Source organism: Coregonus clupeaformis, chromosome 9 (genome assembly GCF_020615455.1).
Source record: "Coregonus clupeaformis isolate EN_2021a chromosome 9, ASM2061545v1, whole genome shotgun sequence".
Taxonomy (NCBI): domain Eukaryota; kingdom Metazoa; phylum Chordata; class Actinopteri; order Salmoniformes; family Salmonidae; genus Coregonus; species Coregonus clupeaformis.
The window spans coordinates 32969760-32988379 of NC_059200.1; the positions used below are offsets into that span (position 1 = coordinate 32969760).

Here is an 18620-nt window from a genome sequence, read left to right on the forward strand (position 1 = left end):
ATAGCCTCGTTATTGTTATTTTATTGTGTATTAGATTTTTTTAACTCTATTTATTGAACTGCATTGCTGGTTAAGGTGCTTGTAAGTAAGCATTTCATGGTAAGGTCTACACCTGTTGTATTCGGCGCATGTGACAAATGACATGTTATTTGATTTGAAATAGCTGCTCTCTTTTCTTCTACTCTTCTCTTCCTTTCTTTTTTTCTCTTCTCTTCCCATCTCTTCTCTTCCCATCTCTTATCTTCTTTTCCCGTCTCTTCTCTTCTCTTCTCTAGGCCTCTGTTAGCTAGGCCAGTACGCCAGTATGTTCATCCCTTCTCCAAGCCAATCAGTTTCTAAATATCACCAGGAGCAGATAGGCTGTCTTCGCTCCCTGACAAACTCATTGTCTCTGTAATCAAAACCGAGCCTCACATAAACGTATGATACCATTATCACTCTCACAGCCGTATATTCACTAACTAGCAATACACTGTAATTGTGTCAGGCTGTTATTGCTGTGTGATTAGGGTTGGAAAGCTACCAATAGTTTACCAAAGTTACAGGAATCTTCAGCAATTTTGATAATTAACAGAAAATCTATGACAATCTATCGTAACTTTGGTAATTTATACTTCAATAACTTATTATTTATTTTATTCATATAGACTACTCATTTTTATGTCTGTGTCCATATTGTCCATGCATTTCTAGTAGATAGACCATATGGTTCAACAGACAATAGCCTAATTAATGAAAAAAGCATCTAATCAACAATGGCATTGTTTTCAGTTAACCTTGCAACTCTTCCAATTACTGCCGCCAGTTTGAGACTGAAACATTGACAACAAATACACTGACATAGTAAAATAAATAAAATGTGAAAGTAAAGGATATTTAATGCTGAAACTGTCATATTAAACACCAACGGCATTCACTAAGTTGATGGTTTATATTTAAGATAATGTTTTACAGCTTTGTAATTATTTTTTTTGGGGTGAAAATCATGTTATTTAGTTATTTCATATATTTTACATGCGATAAGGCCACACAGAGGGCCAGAGATAATTAAAGACACCTTTGATAATCTGAAGTACCCAAAAGGGCCACTAGTTGTCTTGTGATAGATTACATAAAATCATTTACATTTACATTTACATTTTAGTCATTTAGCAGACGCTCTTATCCAGAGCGACTTACAGTTAGTGAGTGCATACATTATTTAATTTTAAATTTTTCATACTGGCCCCCCGTGGGAATTGAACCCACAACCCTGGCGTTGCAAACTACCAACTGAGCTACATCCCTTGAATGAGCTAAATCCTTGAATGATACCAGAATTTGCATATGTTAACTGGTAAACTTCTAAAGTTTCCAGTATTATACCCTCCCTTTGCAACCCTATGTATAATGTATCGAGACGTTGCGCTAATGGTCCTTAAACCTTTGAAGATGTTGAGTGTGTGTTTTCCACCTAGCTAGCTTGTTAATGGCTCTTGCGAAATATCCACCTATCTCTCTTGAAGTGTTTGATGGGCAAACATGGTAGGCAAACATTAACTGGGGAGGTTGTATTTTGTTCATGCTTACCTCACACTTCAAACAAAGTTCCTGGGAGTCGTATATGGAATTGTGATACAAATGTTTGCCCGTGTGCTTGTACGTTCCCTCAGGGCTGGAGTGAAGAGTGACAGTGGAGAGGCAGGTGGGAGAGAGTTAGTCTAATCAGACAGAGAGGGTGGTAGTCCTATAGCTCCAAAGCACATCAGGGATTTGGCCCAGCCCCCGAGACCACTTTACACTATAGCATTATATCATGTCCAGCTACCTCAAGACTTTATCTATCTGTGATGGACATGATTCACTGCCTCTGCTCAGACTTCAGAGTTTTGTCCTTGCACATCTAGAGTCTGGTCATAATAGTCTTGAATATTTTACATGTATACCCTACATTCACAGTCCATTGGTGCATTAGTGATTTTTATTTAGTGACATTTTTTTCTGTTTCATTTCGACCTGCAATGCTAACAGGCCATTAACCCCTCCTCTCTTCTGTTCCACAGTACTGCGTGATGACTTTAGACAGAACCCAGCGGATGTGATGGTGGCGGCGGGTGAACCTGCTGTACTGGAGTGCCAACCCCCCCGTGGGCATCCTGAGCCCACCATCTCATGGAGGAAAGACGGTACCAACATCAATGACAGGGATGAGCGCATCACGGTAAGACACAAGCTCTGTTAACCTCGGAGCACACTCTCTGTACAGAGCATACACTGCACTGTGGTGGGCCTGCACATCACACCTGCACACACACACACACACACACACACACACACACACACACACACACACACACACACACACACACACACACACACACACACACACAAACACGGCCCACTGCTTGCTGGCAGAGCACCAGGAAGATCAAAGTGTTTCTGTTGGCAGACGTGTGGCATAATGAAGAGAAACAAGTGCATCATCTATTTGACAAACATAATGAAATCATATTGCACTGTGGTTTGGCCAATCAATGTCTATTTGGAAGAAAGGCTATCTGGGGAAGCGTGAAAAGGAATCAGGGGAGGGTGTGTGTGTATGCAAACATGTTTGTTTGTTTGTTTGTCTGTATACGCTCTAGGGGACTTGTTAGTTGGGATCCAAGGCTCATCCTCTTCCGGATTGACAGTTAGTCTATCTCTGAGGGAATGCGATGGACAGAGCTGCTCTCCTCCGCACTGACAAGAGGGAGGTGGAGGAGGGAGGGAGGGCCTTGTGAAGGAAATAGAAAGGCTGCGTTGGCTTTCTACTTCCGTCTTTTCTCCTGAGTTACGTCCAGGATATCATGTGGACCAACACCCATCTACCTACAGTATATAAAATAATATACGAAGTAAAAGTAAAGTAAGGTCTTGTAGTGAAGTCAGGGCAGACATGTTGGCCCCTGTCCCTATGGCGTCTGTGGTTTTCCCTGGTGTACTGGCTCAGAGTGTAAACAGAAGGCCAGCTTGGTTTCTGCCTCATAGCTATAGCTCGGCTCATTGGACTAATGGGCCTGCAGATAAGACTGTTTCCTAATGAGTCCTCATGCCCTGTAAACAATGCAGCGCTGGTGATGGAGTGTTGTGTTTGTGCTCTGTTTCTAACACAACATCCACTCCCAAATCTGTTGTTGTTTCTTAAACCACGGCGAGTTCTGGGGTTCTGCTGTGGGACTTGGTGCTGCGGGCATGAACGCATTTTGTGGCCAAACTTGAATTAATGGGGTAAAGGACGTTTGGGGGAAGGTTTTGAGTGGGTGGGCACTGGACAAGTGGCCAGTGGTGCAGAGCAATGCATCAACAGGAGTACTTCTAGACAGAGTACTATACTGTAGCATCATCATATAACACCCTATATTGACTGTTGTGGGGTCAGGTTGGGGGTGATGTGGCTATCAGCTCTCCATCCTCACGGCTGTGTGGTGTAGTGTGGTGTAGTGTAGCACACATAACAGAGGAACTGCATGGAACACATTAACACAGTCCAAACACACACCACCACCACCTTTATGGAATGGAAGGAACAGATGGGGAGGCAGATGCATGAAGGAGAGGGGTAAAACAGAGGGTAACGCAGGAAAGGAAGGAAGAGAGCGAGAGAGAGGGAGAGGAGAGAGGTGGAGGACAGGAGTGATGTATTTGCTGGTGTTGTTGTGGGTCTGATGTTGAGAGAGAGAGAGAGGGAGAGAGAGGAGAGAGAGAGAGAGAGAGAGAGAGAGACAGAGAGAGACAGAGAGAGACAGAGGGAATGAGAGAGATGTGACAGGAGGACATCTGAGGAGAAGCTCTTCAAAGGACCCTTGTTTCTTTGTTCTCAGGCCTCTCCTCTAGACTGGTACTGCAGCTCCAGATGTGTCCTCATGGCCTCACCCTCACCCTGTCCCCCTCTGTACTGTATCACCCACTCTGGGTCTGTGCTCTGAAGTTGCTACACACAGACATAATGCACATCCACAAAGACACAAGGATTTCCCACATATTGTCACCCAAATGTGGACTTATAAAAGCTTGCACACATCACACCGAATGTGGATCTAGCGTTCATCTGCCGATCGTTCAGTGTGCTGTGTTTTAGGGACCACCCTCTGTAGTGGTCTGACTGCCGACATTTTTAACCATTTGTACATGTAAAATCGAAGCGCATTCGGTTTGCAAATTACATTCAGAGGTGCTAAGGACTCTCAGCCAGCAACCGCTGTTGTTGTGTCTGAACCCTGACGGTGCTGTGTGTGTTATGAGTGGCTGAGTTGCAGGCTGTTAATGTGACACACATGCACGTGTGGGCACATGCAGGCACAAACTCACACACTCAAACACTCACACTGAATGTATCACACTCCTCTGGCCTTTGCCCCCTGTTAAATGCAGGGTAATGTGATGACGATTCTAAAGTGGCCAGCACCACAGGGGGTGTAACATGAAACAGGTCCTGGCCCAGCCACCTCTGAGACCTCTGGGATTTAAAACCTGGTCGCTGCCCTCTCCCCTGCTCTTCCCTCCCCTCCTCTCCCCTGCTCTCCCCTCCCCTCCTCTCCCCTGCTCTCCCCTGCTCTTCCCTCCCCTCCCCTCCTCTCCCCTGCTCTCCCCTCCCCTCCTCTCCCCTGCTCTTCCCTCACCTCCTCTCCCCTGCTCTCCCCTCCCCTGCTCTCCCACTCCTCTCCCCCTCCTCTCCACTCCTCAACCCCTCCTCTCCCCTCCTCTCCCCCTCCTCCCCTCCTCTCCCCCTCCTCCCCTCCTCTCCCCTCCTATCCCCCCTCCTCCCCTCCTCTCCCTTCCTCTCCCCCTCCTCCCTCTCCTCACCCCTTCCTCCCCCTCCTCTCCCTCCTCCCTCTCCCGTCCCATTCTCTCCACTCCCACTCCTCTCCTCCTCCTCTCCCTGTGTATTACATTATTGCTTTTATGGCCTGGGAGAATGTGTCAGTGTGGAGAGGGAAGGTCAGCCTCCTCTCAGCATGTTTCAGGTATTGTGAGGGCGAGAGGGGCAAGGGGGACAAGAGGGGGTGAGGAGCATGAGGAGGGTTAGTAGTGGTGTATGAGATGGAGAAGGGGGGTTAGATTAGCTGTGACTGCTTGGCTGGTCTTCCCAGCATGGTTTACACACGTGAAGTTGATTCCTCTCCACTCACTAACCAACGTCACTCTACACTGCACTTTACCACTGGGAAACAAGAGGCAGGGACTATAGAAAGGTTTTCCTTCAACCAAGCTCACCTGAGTGTTTGAATAGTAATCCCCATTTCAATACATTTGAATGTTAGTTGAACATTTCCGATGCATGATTTGGCTTTGACTTATCAGTTATGTTTGCAGAAACCCTGATTCCAAATTTTCTGCACGGAAGTTCTTCTTTGAAACTAGCATAATTCTCCAACCCAACCATCCAGAGTTATTTCCCGCTACAATGATCCTGTTGCATGGCACAGTACAGGATCTCTAGGCTGGTGCTGTAGCAGTGTTCTCTGAGGCCTGAGGGATTGTGGGCTCACTGCTTCCTCTGTCAGCGGAATAAACTTGTCAGGCACTGTCCTCCCTGCCACGTAGCCAGTCAGCCGGGGCAGCTGGGAACGCACACTGTTTACTTTAAGCTTCTGCCTTAAACCTACCAGATCTTTGTCTGGGCTCTATAGCAGTGGTCACCAACTGGTCGATCGCGATCTCCAAGTTATTCGTAGTTGATCACCAAACATTTCTGTAAAAAACAACAACGATAAAGCCTTTGCGTTCCTACTTTTTTCATCCGGTAGGTACACTTGATTCAGCAGCCTTAGCACCGGGAAGGCAAAGTGTTCCAATTTTGAACCATTTCATGTGTCTTATTGTAGAACTCTGCATACCTGGCAGGCCCAGAGAGCAAATCAAGTGCACCTATAGGTCTACCGCTGGCCAATCAGATAGCTCAGATCACCCTGTCTGCACAGTTTCCTCAAGACATAGACTATAAAAAGAAGCCTCAAGCACACAACAAAGTTGATGCTGTGAGATTTCAAAACTTTTAAAACCATGACTAGAGAATGACTCAATGAATACAGCAAAGAGCTGCTGTTTTTATAAGTAAGTTAATGTTTAAGTTCAGCACTGTCAACAGTTTCTTCAACACTTTTATAAGCTATAAAATGCACATTCTCCCTACTTCCACTCACGCTACAAATAGCACTGCAGCTGCAATGAATGAGTATAGCAAAGTGTTTCGATAGGCTTGCGTTGTTATTATTAGCGGCTTGTGTCTTTTGTAATATTTAGGAATATATCACGTTCTCTGGTCATAACAGTAACATCATGATTTGGTGCGTGAGGCAGAAATAATGCAGTGCGACTTGAGTTTCGCCTTCAGCTGGAAGACTCTGGGATGGAGAGAGTAGGGACGGAGAGTCGGGTGAGAGGCAGCCTCACCGCTGCTCCCTCCCTCCCCTCAGACTGACCATCAGATACAGGCCATCAGTCCAGTAAAATAAAAAAAGCAAATGATCATGCTCACTCAGCTGTGCCTCACAAGTAATACAACAAATTATCTATTACCAGTGTGATCATATACCTACAATTCTGATATATAATTTCTAATTGGTCTGAGAACAACAACAACATTGCAATTCAAGCATAGCCAATATGCAGTGATAATGCGTTGGGCCTATAGTCTACTGCACGAACGTCATTGCTACAGAACTGTTTTAAATAGGTTAATGTTGCATAGACTTATGTTTTTTAAGTCATATAAAAATAAATAAAAATCTGAGCAGTAGATCTCGGCTGCTTTTGGACTTGCTTTTTGCTTTTGATCTTGACTCAGAAAAGGTTGGTGACCACTGCTCAAATGCGCCGAATACAACAGGTGTAGACCTTACCGTGAAATGCTTACTTACAAGCCCTTAACCAACAATGCAGAGTTTAGTTTTTTTAAGTAAGTAAGAAAATATTTGCAAAAAAAAGTTTAAAAAAATACAATAAAAAAAACATGTAAATATAAAGTAACACAATTAAATAACAATAACGAGGCTATATACAGTGGGGAGAACAAGTATTTGATACACTGACGATTTTGCAGGTTTTCCTACTTACAAAGCATGTAGAGGTCTGTAATTTTTATCATAGGTACACTTCAACTGTGAGTGACGGAATCTAAAACAAAAATCCAGAAAATCACATTGTATGATTTTTAAGTAATTAATTTGCATTTTATTGCATGACATAAGTATTTGATACATCAGAAAAGCAGAACTTAATATTTGGTAGAGAAACCTTTGTTTGCAATTACAGAGATCATATGTTTCCTGTAGGTCTTGACCAGGTTTGCACACACTGCAGCAGGGATTTTGGCCCACTCCTCCATACAGACCTTCTCCAGATCCTTCAGGTTTCGGGGCTGTCGCTGGGCAATACGGACTTTCAGCTCCCTCCAAAAATGTTCTATTGGGTTCAGGTCTGGAGACTGGCTAGGCCACTCCAGGACCTTGAGCTGCTTCTTACGGAGCCACTCCTTAGTTGCCCTGGCTGTGTGTTTCGGGTCGTTGTCATGCTGGAAGACCCAGCCACGACCCATCTTCAATGCTCTTACTGAGGGAAGGAGGTTGTTGGCCAAGATCTCGCGATACATGGCCCCATCCATCCTCCCCTCAATACGGTGCAGTCGTCCTGTCCCCTTTGCAGAAAAGCATCCCCAAAGAATGATGTTTCCACCTCCATGCTTCACAGTTGGGATGGTGTTCTTGGGGTTGTACTCATCCTTCTTCTTCCTCCAAACACGGCGAGTGGAGTTTAGACCAAAAAGCTCTATTTTTGTCTCATCAGACCACTTGACCTTCTCACATTCCTCCTCTGGATCATCCAGATGGTCATTGGCAAACTTCAGACGGGCCTGGACATGCGCTGGCTTGAGCAGGGGGACCTTGCGTGCGCTGCAGGATTTTAATCCATGACGGCGTATTGTGTTACTAATGGTTCTCTTTGAGACTGTGGTCCCAGCTCTCTTCAGGTCATTGACCAGGTCCTGCCGTGTAGTTCTGGGCTGATCCCTCACCTTCCTCATGATCATTGATGCCCCACGAGGTGAGATCTTGCATGGAGCCCCAGACCGAGGTTGATTGACCGTCATCTTGAACTTCTTCCATTTTCTAATAATTGCGCCAACAGTTGTTGCCTTCTCACCAAGCTGCTTGCCTATTGTCCTGTAGCCCATCCCAGCCTTGTGCAGGTCTACAATTTTATCCCTGATGTCCTTACACAGCTCTCTGGTCTTGGCCATTGTGGAGAGGTTGGAGTCTGTTTGATTGTGTGGACAGGTGTCTTTTATACAGGTAACGAGTTCAAACAGGTGCAGTTAATACAGGTAATGAGTGGAGAACAGGAGGGCTTCTTAAAGAAAAACTAACAGGTCTGTGAGAGCCGGAATTCTTACTGGTTGGTAGGTGATCAAATACTTATGTCATGCAATAAAATGCAAATTATTTACTTAAAAATCATACAATGTGATTTTCTGGATTTTTGTTTTAGATTCCGTCTCTCACAGTTGAAGTGTACCTATGATAAAAATTACAGACCTCTACATGCTTTGTAAGTAGGAAAACCTGCAAAATTGGCAGTGTATCAAATACTTGTTCTCCCTACTGTACAGGGGGTACCGGTACCAAGTCAATGTGCTAGGGTACAGGTTAGTCAAGGTAATTGAGGTACATGTAGGTGGGGTTAAAATGACTATGCATAGATAATAAACAGTGAGTAGCAGCAGCGTAAAAAAGGGGGTCAATGCAAATAGTTCGGGTAGCCATTTGATTAACTGTTTAGCAGTCTTATGGCTTGGGGGTAGAAGCTGTCCTAGATTTAGTGCCTTCTAAACTGCAAATCATTTCACCAAATCGCTTTTTGGGAGCCTTTCAAAGCATAATTTGCCATATTCAGTGTGGTGTTATTTATATTTGGTTTATATATATATCTAGTTACAGATATGACCTTAGAACTTCTACTTTTTTCCCTCCATCTGTCAGATCCGCAGTGGGAAGCTGATGATCACCAACGCCAGGAAGAGTGACGCAGGGAAATACATTTGTGTGGGGACCAACATGGTGGGAGAGAGGGAGAGTGAGATTGCAGAACTGACTGTACTAGGTAAGACCATGTCTGTCTGTCTGTATGCTTTTATGTTGGTCTGTCCCTCTAGTGGAGTCTGTTTCCCTCTCCCTCCTCTCAGCCCCATTCAGTCAGTCTTAGTTGTGTCAGTGACGGTCAAAGAGTCTGCCTTTCCCCTGGGTAAAGGCTTTTCTCCCTGGCACATAATCCAATAATGAAACAGGTTACATAACAATGGCCCCCAGCCCTGCAGCTGTGAAGGCATTTATCCTAGAATCCTAAACTCAGGGTGACCCTGTCTTCCCACCGTGACCCCTGCCACCCCCCAGCTGTCCTGGACCAGGTTGTACCCACACTCTCACCCCCCCACTCTCACTCGTTCTTCCTGCTGCCAAGTGTCCCAGACCACTGACCCCTAGCCTGGTTCCCCTCTCCACCCCCACCTCCACCCTATGCTGTCCCCCTCTCCACCCCCATCCCACCCCCTCTCCAAACACTTCCCAAGTGAGCAGACTGAGACATCTTATCACAGGAACGGCTAGGCTGGGCTGGGCGACTGGCCAGGGCACACCACTCACATTTATAATGCCTAGTAAAAACATTTAGGGCTAATAGAATAATACTGCGTATTGAAGAAACAGATCTGTTTTAAAATGTACCCTGGGACCAATGTGAATAAAATGGCCCTAGTTTTAACAAGCCCTTATAGTTTTAAGTGTATTTAAATTGTTTTCATTCACGTAAATGAATGTTTTTTAATGAAAATATAATTAATTTTGGAACTACTTATCCCAGTGATGTATAAAAATAAGAGGGTGAAACACAGGGGAATGTGGGTGTGGTACATCCATCCCATGGAGAGAGGGTTACAGGGGGCTAATGGTATTCAGAGGTCTCATTTTTAGGTGCTTATCTAATAGCTTTATATTAGCTTGATTTTGCAAGGGCTAGGGTTGGAGATCACACAACTTTGAACTTTAAACACATCATGATGATGATAATGATCTCCCCCTTCCCCAGAGCGCCCAGGGTTTGTGAAGAGGCCCAGTAGTATTATGGTGCTGGCAGATGAGAGTGTGGAGTTCAACTGTGAGGCGCGGGGAGATCCGGTCCCCACTGTCCGCTGGAGGAAAGAGGATGCAGACCTGCCCAAGGGGAGGTATGGATGGATGGCCCAGCAGTACTATACAGCCTTTATATTACCCTGTTACACATCATAGATATATACTCTAATCTAAATTCATATGCACACGCAGGCTCACATCTGGTCATGGAATTAGATGCGTGGTATATTACAGTGTGCATGCATGTCATGTCTGTCTCTCTCTTTATATGTCCCTGAACATTTCTCTCACTCTGTGTGTGTATGTGTCTGTCTGTCTACAGGTATGAGATCCTAGAGGATCACACCCTGAGCGTGCGTGGTGTAAGACTGTCAGACGAGGGCTCCTACACGTGTGTTGTAGAGAACATGGTGGGAAAGGCTGAGGCGTCCGCTACGCTGACCGTACACGGTCAGTACAACCTCCACCGACCGTAACCCTAACCCCAACCCTAACCCTTACCCAAGTCACACCTGCTGTTTGACATGAAAGTGCACAGACTATGCAAAGTGCAGACTGGGTTTATGCTGTGCAGCTGTTGCTCTCACATTCATGAAACGTTAGAGAAAGTGTGAAGGAGAAGACAGCTGTTCTCATATCTTACCTAACCCTGTCTAGCCACACCACAGAGTGTCACACCACTGATCTCTGGCCTGCCCTGTTTTCTTTAGCGTGGATCATTCTACATTCATGTGTCAAGTCAAGCAGTTCCCATGGTAACAGACTGAGTTGGGTTATCAGTTAAATGTGAGGTCATGTATTTACTTGGCTTGAGTTCATATCCGTGGTCCTCTGTAGCTCAGCTGGTAGAGCACGGCGCTTGTAACGCCAAGGTAGTGGGTTCGATCACCGGGACCACCCATACACAAAAAAAAATTATGCACGCATGACTGTAAGTCGCTTTGGATAAAAGCGTCTGCTAAATCGCATATTATTATATTATTATATCAGTTCTGCAGCAATCAACACTCTACTAGCCGTGTTCCCTACTCATACAGCCCATTGCCAGTATAACCATGACTGGATCAGTGTAACAGTTCTGAATAGGTGCCCCAATGGGAATGTTGATGAGGCACCAGGGACTGACAGCAGGAAATGAGCAGTAACACCCCACTATTCACACACACACACGAGTACACACGCACGCACATACACACACACACACACACACACACACACAGTGGCCCAGTGACACAGAGCAAGAGAGAGATAGACAGACAGTGAGGAGGAGCAGGGCTTAATTAAAGACAAGCCTGGGTCCCATGCAGGGAAATTACATGGTTCCAATTACACAGTCTACTCTACACCAAACCTGCCTCTCTGCCTGCCTGCCTGCCTGCCTGGGAAAAGAGGGGGACCAGGGTCTAATTTAGGGTCTGAACAGAGGAGAAGAAGCACAGATAGCAGATGAGTACAGATCGTCTTAATTGGAGGTAAGGGTGTAGACGTCTATACTGTGTAGCTACTTTTCTCTCTCTCTGTCTCTCTCTATCTTTCTCTGTCTCTCTGTCTCTCTCTCTCTCTCTCTCTCTCTCTCTCTCTCTCTCTCTCTCTCTCTCTCTCTCTCTCTCTGTCTCTCTCTCTCTCTGTCTGTCTGTCTGTCTGTCTGTCTGTCTGTCTGTCTGTCTGTCTGTCTGTCTCTGTCTCTCTCTCGCTCTCGCTCTCTCTTGTTCTCTCTCTCTCTCTCTCTCTCCTCCTCTCCCTCCTTCCTGTTCCAACCAGCAGTGGAGAGAGATGGAAGAGGAGAGAGGGATGGGGAGGGAGGGAGGATGGGGAGAACAAATCTCCCCTGAAGGAAATGAGACATAACAACAGCACTGTCTGACAAACACATTATCTCATCTGGAGAGATACTTGAGGGTTCAGATCACCAACATAATGGTGAGAGAGAGAGTTTGACATTGATATTACAATAATTTGTATTACCCCCTCCTTTCAAACAATATATTTTCAGTGTATCACAAGTCATAGTTTCTGACTAGCGAGATACACTAGTATTCATTGTTAAACAAGTACCAGAATAAGCCCACGGTAGTAATTTGTACTGCCTTTTTTCTCTGTTGACTGACAGAAATGAAACAAAGCTCCATGGTTTCTCTGTTTTCTGCCCCAAACACAAACAGTCTAGTGTGCTTGCTGTGTTTGAACATATCCACAGGGCAGGCATGAGATTAAGGGTTTGTTTCCTCTATACACAGTCTGGCCATGTGATTGGTGGAGCCAGGCCATATTATCAGTAGTGAAAATCTAAGTATATTGGATCCCCACTCCAGTCGAGCTGCTTTCAAATCCAAAAACAAGGCTTGCACACAGGGTTTCCTCCAAGGCTAAGCTGTTAGTTTTTTTGTAACTTTTTTGTTTAGTTTATTTATTTTGATTTATTTAGCATATTTTCCATCACCTAACACTTTTACTGAGGTCGTTCATCACACTTTAACTAGTGCCAACACTCCAGATCACCTTGTAGCATTTGAAAGTAATTGGCACAGTATTATCTGGATTCCTGTATTTCCTCCTCAAAGTCAAGTCTTCATTTCTCACCCTTTTCTGTTCTTACTATGGCCATTCCCCCTGCCTCATTCATTCACCCCCTTCTCTTTCCCCCTCTCTCTCTCTCTCTCTCTCTCTCTCTCTCTCTCTCTCTCTCTCTCTCTCTCTCTCTCTCTCTCTCTCTCTCTCTCTCTCTCTCTCTCTCTCTCTCTCTCTCTCTCTCTCTCTCTCTCTCTCTCTCTCTCTCTCTCTCTCTCTCTCTCTCTCTCTCTCTCTCTAGCCATGCATATCACTGTTTATCTCCTTTATAGGCAATAAGACTCAGTGTGCCACAGCCTTTACAGAGACATGAAGCCCTCAGTCAATAAGGCTCTATAAGCCTAGCTCTACACCCAAAGTTCCTGTCTCAGAGTGTCTGTGTTAGTTAATCCAGCACATGGAGCTGTAGTAGAATCCATCCCCCTCAATCTTCCCTCAGGTTTATGTGTTTACTGGGGGGTCGTAACTCTGTCCAAACAGGCTGCAGGACTGGCTGGCCTTGTAACTCAACCCAACACTCCCATGCAAAGCTTTTCACACCTTTGAGTCAACCGGTCCAATGGGTCTTCAAGGGATGGGAACAGCCCACGCTGTGTCCCAGCAGACCAACTGAGCACACATAGTAATACACACGCACACACACACACGTGCGTGACACACACACATACACATTGGCGCAAATACACACGCACGTGCGAGGCACACATTCACACACATGCTCCAAGATACATACTCACACTCCATCCTCACCTTTCACTGGCCCATTCAACTGACCAAACACAAGAGCTCATGTGTCCCCTCAGCACCCCCCCCCCCAGTCACCCAATAAGCCTGCCAGGGGAATTCATGCCTCTGACCCCAGATGGCTCCATAAAACATAAAACTACAGGGGTCATCACTTTGGCTTTCAGTGTGGACCTATCAGCACGACACCAAACCTTTCAAACACTTCCAGCAATGTTATGTGTTTGTGTGTGTCTGTGTGTGTGTGTGCATGCATGCGTGTGCGAAGGAAATGTTTTCCTCCAAGATCCTGGGTCCTAAATATTACACAGACAAACATAGTGAAGGAAACATGCCGTTCTCCAGGGACATAGTATTCGGTCAATGGAAATAATTACATACGGCTATATGAAATATGGTGGGAGCCTGTAGCTGGCTGCATATGTGGCCCGTAGAGGGGGTCTGGTATGAGGACAACACACTCAGGCAGGGGGCAGGAAGAGACACTCCACTTCCTCTACCATACAGCATGGCATGCTGGGAACTGGCCCTCGGCTCTTATGATGTCCATGTTCACATATTCATCAAGTCCCGCTCCGAAAACATGGCTGTCAAGGGTTAGAGGGATAGAGGGTTCAGAGGGCACAGCCAAATCCAATAACAACAACACACTGCTTTCTCCTGTCTATGTCCTTCCTTTCTCTCCTCCCTCTGTTTGGTCCTTTCTTTATGGTCCTTCTGTGTTCCGGACTTTCTCTTCAACTCTTTAAGAAAGGAAATTTCCACTGTAGTAGTGATGTAATAGTGATAAAATACTAAAAGGTAATTTGCTGTAATGTGTGTGTATGTGTGAGAGTGTATATGTCCACAGTAGCTACATGTGTGTGTTTTGCTAGTGTTGAATAATTTAGATAGAGGTAAGGAGATGTATTTACAGTCAAACACACACTAAAGCAGTCTCCCAGTGGGGTCCCATTTATTAGACACACAAGCCCACTCCTCCTAAGACCAGCCTCAGTCAACACACCCTACCACTCATATCCCCCAATAATGACCGGAAAGTAGTCTATTACACAAACAGAGCTTCTGTGCCACAGATGCCGCAACTTTGTATCAGATTGTTGTTTGTTCCATTCATTTACTCAGTCATGTATTCATTCATCAAAGTGTTTGTTGAAAATGTTTAATGATTGACTGGTAATCTTTTCCCATCGCATGTGCCATCATTATTCATCTCCTGTGTTTGTGTCTCTTCTATTCTCTTCTCTTGTAGTCTTCACTGGTAAGTTATCATCATTATGTCATCCTATTTATATGTGATTTGAGTGGTTTATTCTATTATTCTATTTCAATGCTTGCAACGTTTTTCATGGTTTGTCCTGTTAACCAAGACCCATCTCTCCAACCCTGCAGTGCCCCCAGCGTTTGCCATGCGCCCCAGAAACCAGGTGGTGGCAGTGGGGAGAATGGTCACCTTCCAGTGTGAGGCCACTGGAAACCCCCAGCCTGCTATCTTCTGGCAGAGGGAGGGCAGCAATGTGAGATACTATCTAGTCCATCTAAGTTATCAATGTTGATGCATAGAGTTTAAGTTATTGATCTGTATCCTAGTGTATGATATTGATAACACCATGTCCAGTGGATGTCTCAAGCATAGACATGTAATTCCAGTCTCATGACCCCTCTGGCTCTTTCTCTCTGTCCTCCAGAGCCTGCTGTTCTCCTACCAGCCCCCGCAGCCCTTCAGCCGTCTCTCTGTGTCCCAGACTGGCAGTCTGACCATCGCAGATGCCCAGCGCTCTGACGCCGGCTACTACAGCTGTCAGGCCCTCAACATCGCTGGCTCCGTCATCACCAAGGCCCTGCTGGAGGTCACTGACAGTGAGTGAGGGAGGGAGGGAAGGAGGGAGTGGAGAAGGGTTTCCTCTAATCAACTGACCAAAGCTCCTCCATTGTGTAAGTTGACTCCACTGGCCTGTTTGGCTGAGTTGTCTCCACATGATGCAGAATCTGTGGCCTCCAATGTCATGACTAAAAAAGCACTGCTGTGTAGCTGAATAGCTACTTGCTGCTTTGCTGACTGGATGTATGGCAGATCAGCCTCTCCTGTAGACTGCCGAGACGCTGTGTCCTTTATGGTTCAGTGTTTCTTACTGTTTACAGTGAATTCAGGAACCCTGTTCCCATGGTGACACAGTGCAGGCAGACTGCCCATCCCCTCCTTCCCAACTGAACCCTCCTGCAAAACCCCCACATACTCACATTTTCACACACACACACACACACACACACACACACACACACATTTAAACACAGACACCTTTCGTTCTCCTCCCTAATGTCATGCTGGTGAACCGAATTATGATCATCCTGATAATTGCATCAGTTATTAAAAACAGAATTAAAATGGTGAGTCTGGCTCAAAGGCCTACAGCTGTAATTACAGCAGCCATCACCACCAGCAAAGTCTACTTAGTTATAATAAACTGACTTGAGTGTGAGCATGCGTGCGCATATGTGTGTGTGTGTGTCTTCACTATGTACATATATTACGTTAATTCACATAATTGCCTGAGGCTGGTACAGGCGGCAGGCATTGTCTGTGCATGGAGGTGACTTCAGCAGTGGTAGCTATTGGTTCTGGGTAATCATATGGTGATGATAATGCGTTCTGCAGCCGCCATCGTGCCGCACCGGAGAAATAAGAGTCACCGACTTAATGTACACTCAATTACACTTAATGGAAATGAAACAAGAATGTAGCATGTTTAATTTAATCTAAGTAGCACTCCTCGCTCTACTACCCCATATTTTTCCTTCAAGTGAATAGGCCTATCCGTCTCTCCCATCTCCCTTCCCCCACCTCTCTCCTCTCCCCTCCTCCCTCCCTGTTTGCGAGGTGTATTTGTATGGAAATAACTTGCTGCCATTACCTCTGGCGGTTTTCAAGGTGTTTCTATTATTTTTCCCTGTGCCTCTGATTTTGGAGAGCCTTTTCCCCCCTATTTCCACAAGGTTGTGAAGTGGGAGAGTGATGCCTGCACGACTGCTATCTAAATGGGATTTGTTATTAGTTGGTCTGTGTTGCTCTGGCTATAGCCAGCACCTACTGCTCCTGCTACTTCCCAGTGATTAGCCAGTTGCTCTGGGCATTGGGATAATCTGATTTCTATTCCCTCCACTGCCCCAACCTGTCACTCATATTGTGTTCTCCTTGTATCAATTTCCCTCAGTATCTGTCCTTGATTTTCTCTGTCTTTCCCCCCTCCATTCTCTTCTATCATTTTTTTCTTTATCTCTCTATCTGAAGGGGTGATAGAGATAACTATTACTCTCACAGTATATATTAAACAGTACATTCTCCCTCTCTCTTTTGAATAGTGGTGTCGGACCGCCCCCCTCCTGTGATCCGACAGGGCCCGTCCAATCATACGGTACCTGTGGACAGCACAGTGGTCCTGGGTTGCCAAGCAACAGGGACCCCCACTCCAACAGTCCACTGGAAGAAAGACGGGGTGGTGGTGTCCCCCGAGGAGGCCCGCATCACCCAGATAGACACAGGAGCCCTGCAGATCCGCTACGCTAAGGTAGGGGGCAGCGTAACACCACCACCAACATACACTCACAGACCACTACTCAGACACCACCGAATGAACCCACTCTTACACTGTCTCTGTGTCTCTGCTCCTCAGCTTGGAGATACAGGCATCTACACATGCGTGGCGTCCAGCCCCAGTGGAGAGGCATCCTGGAGGGCTTACCTGGAGGTGGAAGGTAGGTTATGGACATCATATTGATATTTTCAGCCTTATCTTTCTCTCTCTGGAGTCATTCTTGCTGTGTGTGATGGGTATTTATTTGATTGTTTGATGGCCACTCTGACCTCTCTGTTGTGTGTGGTAGAGTTTGGAGTAGTTGTCCAGCCAGGTCGACCCACAGACCCTAACCTGATCCCCAGTGGCCCGTCCAAGCCTGACGTGACTGACGTGAGCCGCACCTCTGTCACTCTGTCCTGGAAATCCAACTCAAACGCTGGGGCCACGCCCACCTCCTATGTCATCGAGGCATTCAGGTAAGTCTAGGAAATCCAACCCAAACGCTGGGGCCACGCCCACCTCCTATGTCATCGAGGCATTCAGGTAAGTCTAGGAAATCAAACCCAAACGCTGGGGGCCCACCTCCTATGTCATCGAGGCATTCAGGTAAGTCTAGGAAATCAAACCCAACGCTGGGGCCACGCCCACCTCCTATGGCATCGAGGCATTCAGGTAAGTCTAGGAAATCAAACCCAAACACTGGGGCCACGCCCACCTCCTATGTCATCGAGGCATTCAGGTAAGTCTAGGAGGGCCGAGATGTGTGTCTATTATGTGTGTTCAGGGCTGTATCTATATGCATGCGCTGTGTATGCACTCATTTTTAAGACCTTGACTGTTGTGAGTGATTAACCATTGTTCCTCCATATGTGCAGTCACGCGTCGGGGAGTAGCTGGGTGACTCTGGCTGACCACGTGAAGATGGAGACCTTTGTCCTGAAGAACCTCAAGCCAGGTGCAGTATACCTGTTTCTGGTGAGAGCAGCCAACGCCTATGGCCTCAGTGACCCCAGCCCCATCACTGATGCAGTCAGGACACAAGGTGAGACAACCCTCTCCCCTACAAGCTTTACCTGATGATTGAGTCACATTTAGCTGATGTCAGAGACACTGAGACTTAATGGTCCTCATATTGTAACCAGCTGGCTTGGCTGGGGAAAAGTGAGTGCCTGAGTGAGCTAACATGGCCATTCTGTTTTAACCCCTTCCTCTCTATGTGTCCCCATGCAGACACCCCTCCCACCAGCCAGGGGGTAGACCACCGTCAGATCCAGAGGGAGCTGGGGGATGTGGTGGTCCATCTCCACAACCCCACTATCCTCTCTTCCTCCTCCGTCAGGGTGCAGTGGACGGTGAGTAGACCCCTGACCCTCAGCCTAACTAGGCTTGGGCCGTCTGCGTCAGCTGATTTTGAATGACTGCACCCAGTTTCTTACACTGCTTGGTCTGTTGGTCTCCCTACACCCTTCTGTGGTTGCATGGCTATAACTGATATTCACAATAGGCTATACAAATATAATTTTATTGATTGAGAAATAATGTACTTCAGAACATATAGTTGAGGCATAGAGCATAGAGCATAGACTGTACT

General features: G+C 46.2%; 1 protein-coding gene across 1 annotated transcript in view; it reads left to right on the forward strand.

Moving 5' to 3' along the window:
* Positions 1-18620, forward strand: part of LOC121573770 (roundabout homolog 1-like) — a 233209-nt gene that overhangs the window by 201272 nt on the left and 13317 nt on the right. Inside the window, exons 5-16 of the mRNA XM_041886014.2 lie at positions 2043-2200; positions 8997-9117; positions 10099-10237; positions 10465-10592; positions 14707-14715; positions 14847-14971; positions 15143-15314; positions 16815-17020; positions 17126-17207; positions 17337-17505; positions 17905-18071; positions 18260-18381. Of these exons, the coding sequence (XP_041741948.2) occupies positions 2043-2200; positions 8997-9117; positions 10099-10237; positions 10465-10592; positions 14707-14715; positions 14847-14971; positions 15143-15314; positions 16815-17020; positions 17126-17207; positions 17337-17505; positions 17905-18071; positions 18260-18381 (1598 nt within the window). The remainder of the gene's footprint in view (positions 1-2042; positions 2201-8996; positions 9118-10098; positions 10238-10464; positions 10593-14706; positions 14716-14846; positions 14972-15142; positions 15315-16814; positions 17021-17125; positions 17208-17336; positions 17506-17904; positions 18072-18259; positions 18382-18620) is intronic.